Genomic DNA, 6,023 nt, shown 5'->3' with positions numbered 1-6,023 from the left:
CTCGTCGAGCTCCAGCCGGCTGTCCGCATCGATCCCATACACCATGAAGTAGTGCGGGAAGTGCAGGTGGCTCAGGAGGAACCCAAGCCCAGGCTGTGTGCCACCTACTCACGCTCATCCCAGCCCTACTGCACTTGCTGCTGCCACTGTTCTGGCACACAGGGGAGTGTCCGTGGGACAGGCTTGTGCTGCCACAGCTGTGCTCACCAGCCATGAGCCTAGCATCTGGTGCCCATCTGTCAGCTGAGTGGCGCTCCTGCTGTGGGAGCACACTGACCACCAGGGGGTAGCTCCTGCATTGAACATCTGCCCCCTAGTGGTCAGTGCATGTCATAGCTACCGGCCGGTCACCCAGCTGTCCAGTCATCTGGTCACTTAGGCTTTTATATATATAGATAATGAACTATAAGTAGGCAAACTAAGAAAACAATCCCATTCACAAATGCTTCAAAAAGAAGAACAGGAGTTCCAAAATGGTGGTAGAGTAAGTGTAAACTACATAGACACTCTCCCAGGAATTAACTGGAATTACAGCTAAAATACATAAAACTATCCTGAATAATCAACTGGAGTAGCTGGTGAGAACCCTGATAAGCAAGGACAGAAAGTGGAGACCACATAGAGACAGGTCGGAAGGGCAGAGGTGAGAAAGAGCTGGCCAGGTTCCTGGCAGCTGGCGTTCAGGAGGGATATCTCAGCTGTGAGGGATGCCCACTGAGAACTTTGGTGTCTAAATCCCAAACTGGGTCCCTAACCCAGAGAACCAGAACTGAGAAGGTTACTCATAACATCTGGCTGTGAAAAGCAGCAGGGTTGCTGTCAGCCAGGGAGAGATGGTTGGAAATGCAGACACCCTATTAAAGGGCCAACACACAAAATTTCATGTGCATCCACTCACCTTGGGCTCTGGCAGAGGGAGGGCAGAGGGAACTAGAGTTGTGTGAGGAGAGTCCAGGGTTGGGGGCTCAGAAGGCAGCCACCCTGGTTTCCTGTGATGAGTCATTCCCTCATACTGCAGAGGACATCTTTCTCAGGGAGACATTTACCATCCAGGCAGCTTTGCCTGCAGGAAAGCAATTGCCCCACCCTGTTGGAAAAAACTCTCGCCCCGCCCTGGTGAGTCTATACCTTGCTGTGATCTATAGCCTGAGGTGCATTAAGACTCAGAAAATGATAATCAGACTACAGGCAGAGGCAGATCTCTGGAGGCTTTGAGTCTTTGCCTGATCTCTTTCTGAGCCTGGGGCTAGGAAAAAGCAAACCTTGGTATACATCCTGGTCTTCCCAAAGGCACCCAACCCCAGCTGAGGGATCCACAAGCTGTGTATTGATGATAGCTGCAAACAGTACTCAGGGCCAGTCACAAACAGAGTCTGACATTGTCCTGCACCAGAGACTTGGAGTCGTAGCCGATCTACCTAATAGACAGACACAACCCCAAACAGGCAGCCAAATGGGGAGACAAAAGAACAAGCCCCAACTGAAAGAAGAAGAGAATTCTCCAGAAGAAGGGCTAACTGAAATGGAAATAAGAAATTTACCAGAGATATACGGAGCGAGCCCGGGGAAGCGGTCTCAGATCCTGACGGTGCAGCCGCCCGCAGCCTCAGCCAGGGAGTCCCAGCCGCTTTCAATGGAGGAGAAGCCCGGCCAGCCACAGCCTCAGCACCATCACAGCCACCACCACCCGCACCATCACCCCCAGCAGCAGCAGCAGCCACCGCACCACCACCACCATTATTATTTCTACAACCACAGCCACAACCACCACCACCATCACCATCACCAGCAGCCTCATCAATACCTGCAGCATGGCACAGAGGGCAGCCCCAAGGCCCAGCCAAAGCCTCTGAAACATGAGCAGAAACACGCCCTCCAGCAGCACCAGGAAACGCCGAAGAAGAAAACAGGATATGGTGAACTAAATGGTAATACTGGAGAAAGAGAAATACCTTTAAAGAACCTGGGTTCTGATGAAGCTACCAACCCTATTTCCAGGGTCCTCAATGGCAACCAACAAATTGTAGACACTAACCTGAAGCCGACTATAAAGTCCTGCACCTTTGGGAAAGCAGGAATTAAAACTAGGAATTTCATTCAGAAAAACAGTATGGGCAAAAAGAATGGAAAATCATATGAAAGTAAATCTGGAGAGAACCAGTCTGTAGATAAGAGTGATACTATAACAATTCCAAATGGCGTTGTAACAAACAATTCTGGCTATATTACTAATGGTTATATGGGCAAAGGAGCAGATAACGATGGCAGTGGATCTGAGAGCAGATATACCACTCCTAAAAAAAGGAAAGCTAGGCGCAACAGTGCCAAGGGTTGTGAAAACCTTAATTTAGTGCAGGACAAAATAATGCAACAAGAGACTAGTGTCCCAACCTTAAAACAGGGACTTGAAACTTTCAAGCCTGACTACAGTGAACAAAAGGGAAATCGAGTGGATGGTTCTAAGCCCATTTGGAAGTATGAAACTGGGCCTGGAGGAATGAGTCGAGGAAAACCTGCTGTGGGTGATATGCTGTGGAAAAGTTCTGATATTAAACCTGGTGTGAGCAGCAAAAAGTTTGATGATCGGCCTAAAGGAAAGCATGCTTCTGCTGTTGCCTCCAAAGAGGACTCGTGGACCCTATTTAAACCACCCCCAGTTTTTCCAGTGGACAATAGCAGTGCTAAAATAGTTCCTAAAATAAGTTATGCAAGTAAAGTTAAGGAAAACCTCAACAAAACTGTACAGAACTCTTCTGTGTCACCATCTTCATCTTCATCCTCTTCATCATCTGCTGGGGAAAATCAGACCCAATCTTCAAGTCGGTTATCCCAGGTTCCTATGTCAGCGCTGAAATCTGTACTTCTGCCAACTTTTCTAAGGGCCTGTTTTAGCAGGAACTGATGCAAGTGTGTATTCTCCAGGGGGTCAGCCACTGCTAACTACTGCTGCTAATAGTATGACACTCATCTCTGCTGCGATTGATCCAGTTCTCCAGGACAAGAGTCTGACTTCAGCAGCTGTTGAACAAATTACAACTAGCCTTTTTATCTACCCTTCAAATATGCAAACTGTGCTGGTGAGCGCAGCTCAAGTGGATCTACCCTCTCAGACCGATCAGCAAAACCTAGGGGATATCTTCCAGAATCAGTGGGGTTTATCATTTATAAATGAGCCCAGTGCTGTTCCTGAGACTGTTACTGGGAAGACATCAGATCATAAAGTGATGGAGGTGACATTTCAAGGGGAATATCCTGCCACTTTGGTTTCACAGGGTGCTGAAATAATCCCCTCAGGAACTGAGCATCCTGTGTTTCCCAAGGCTTACGAGCTGGAAAAACGGACTAGTCCTCAAGTTCTGGGCAGCATTCTAAAATCTGGGACTACTAATGAGAGTGGAGCCTTATCCTTGGAGCCCAGTCATATAGGTGACCTGCAAAAAGCAGACACCAGTAGTCAAGGTGCTTTAGTGTTTCTCTCAAAGGACTACGAGGAAGAAAATCAAAATCCTCTGGCGTCTCCTACGAACACTTTGTTAGGCTCCGCCAAAGAACAGAGATACCAGAGAGGCCTAGAAAGAATGATAGCTGGGGTTCTTTTGACCTGAGGGCTGCTATTGTATATCACACTAAAGAAATGGAATCTGTTTGGAATTTACAGAAGCAAGATCCCAAAAGGATAATCACTTACAATGAAGCCATGGATAGTCCAGATCAATGAAGGACCAGACTGCCTATTTGTAACCTTTCTGCAGCATTAGAGCCACTGTTCATGGGGGACACAAGGCTTTTATGCTCCTAGATCTTCAACGCAGCAGAGGAACCATAAGTAGAATCACAGGATAATATATACAAATATATATACATATATATATATACATATATATATATAGTTATTTAAAAAAAGGCAACTGAAAGTAATTAGACTTCTTAAGGAATCAAATTTATTTCAAGAGACAACACATGGTTATTTAATCTCCGGTACTGAATAGTTTTTTTTCTTTTTTCTTATGTTAGTTTTTGTTTTTAAGTGTGAATGCAAGTAATTAATGAATACAGACTTGTGGTTCTAAAGTTCCTGCTGTCATCAATTGGGCAACAAATGACCCACTGGAAAAGCAGATCCACTTAAGAGATCTCTGTATCTTATTCTGTGACTAAAGTGATACACTAATCACAGGGAACCCAGAATGAGTCAACATTTTCTCCCACTCCTCCCTTAATCTTTTGGTTATGCTTTGAGCCCTGCAAGAATGCTGGATAAATGCCTTGAAGTTTGCAGGAGTGTATTTTTTTAGCAAGTATGATTTGCATGTCTTGCCAGGAGTTAAGCAGCCTCTGTGGGGTGTTGGGGAAATATTTTCTTTCTTTTATTTTTTTGTTGGGTAGGGTTAGGGGAGGGCATTGAAGTTTTACAGTTCTGGAATAGTTGGTGGTACATAGTTCACTTGGCTTTTAGTTACATATTGGACTTTAACAAGTGAAGAATCCATGAGTGTCATTTAAAGAAAAGTAACATAACAAACAATTGGCTTTATATATTTAATATAAAAAAAATACTCCTGTGCCCATCTTTTAATGTAATTATATAAGTGGGAGCAAAAATATATTCTGCTTTTCAACTGTAGGTGCTCCAAACTTGCTCTCTGCCACTAACACTAAATGTGCTGTTTTCCTTGTTTTTCATCAAACATCTAAAGAGAAACTTCTGTACCTTTTTGTAAATTCTTTTAATTTCTCAGAAATATCCTAAAGGGAAGAAAAAATTCCATGAAAACTAAAACTTTTAATGTTTTTAGCCAGAGAGGAGATAATAAACCCTGCCAATAGGAGATGTGTTTTCATGCAAATTATACTTCTGAGCTTATTAGCTTTCTAATTATATCTTAATAAATATATTTTATTACTAGAGCAAAATGGGTTTTTTTAAGAAATAATGTGAAACTCTGGAAATTTTCTTTTGGGCAGAGAAGAGCATTGACCCTGTCTTATCACATTGCCATCTTGTTGCACTGCAGCTTGTATATAGCATGCTAAAATAAGTTTTTGTGTGTGTGCAGAAACAAAGGGTCCAATTTAAGATTGGGTGATGTTAGTGGCATAAAAACAAGTTCTCTGGCCTGATATAGCATCACATTACACACACAGAAATTAGTATATCCATGTATGGCAGATACAGGTTAAAATAGCAGGGCATTTCTATGGAGAGGTGTAGTCTTCTAATAAAAGTAGACTGGATACCCTGGGTTGTTCAGGGAGAAAGCAACTACTTTTGCTCAACCCTGTTGATTAAGAAATGTCCAGTTTTGAGCGACTGTAGTATGGATGAGTTTTCTTGTTTTGTTGACTATTTGAGGCTTTTAAGTAGTTTTTGAAAGAAGCTATTGGGCTCAACATAGAATAAATATCTTTATAGTCTGGATTTCTGCCCTGCTTAGATTTTAAAAGTATAAGCATGGATTGCCAATTCCACTTGATGTAAACAAAACTTTTTATACATAATATATATATATATATATATATATATATATATATATATATGTGTGTGTGTGTGTGTGTGTATGTGTGTGTGTGTGTGTACATATATACATATATATATATATAATAACTTATTGTATCAGTCCAGGTTCAGAAACTTGTGATAGGCCAGTTTCAGATAGTTTCATTTCACCTGTAAACTGTATCACTTTTACTGATATTGTAATTTTTAAATGTATAATATGTTTACAGATGTGCCCTGCATTTAGTCTGCCTTGTTCCCATTTTGATTTTTGTTGAGTCTCCTGCCTGCTTGCCAAAAGCTAGGATGCTTCAGGCCCATGTACAATTGAAAGCAGAAGCATCCTTGAGCTTTAAAGCATTGAACAAACTGGAAATGCAATGAAGTCAAAAAAAAGAAAAAAGAAAAAAAAAGAAATTTACCAGATATGGAGTTCAGAATAATGATTACAAGGATTGATATTACCACAAGTAAGGCTCAGGACTGTCCACAGTTAATGATTAGCTTGCCCTCACTGATGTTTCAC

The 6,023-nt window shown here is 42.4% G+C and overlaps 1 protein-coding gene across 1 annotated transcript; it reads left to right on the top strand.

Moving 5' to 3' along the window:
• The first annotated feature begins 1,556 nt into the window (after positions 1–1,556).
• On the top strand, positions 1,557–4,829 carry LOC118656678 (nuclear fragile X mental retardation-interacting protein 2-like). Its single transcript, XM_036310202.1, is given in 3 exon segments — positions 1,557–2,877; positions 2,879–3,573; positions 3,576–4,829. Coding segments are annotated over 3 exon segments (2,082 nt in total). The 5' UTR covers positions 1,557–1,633; the 3' UTR covers positions 3,719–4,829.
• The last annotated feature ends 1,194 nt before the right edge of the window (positions 4,830–6,023 follow it).

This window comes from Myotis myotis, unplaced genomic scaffold (assembly GCF_014108235.1).
Source record: "Myotis myotis isolate mMyoMyo1 unplaced genomic scaffold, mMyoMyo1.p scaffold_m19_p_5, whole genome shotgun sequence".
In the NCBI taxonomy this organism is placed as follows: domain Eukaryota; kingdom Metazoa; phylum Chordata; class Mammalia; order Chiroptera; family Vespertilionidae; genus Myotis; species Myotis myotis.
Note: the sequence above shows the minus strand (reverse complement) of the source record. Positions and strands in the feature narration are given on the sequence as shown.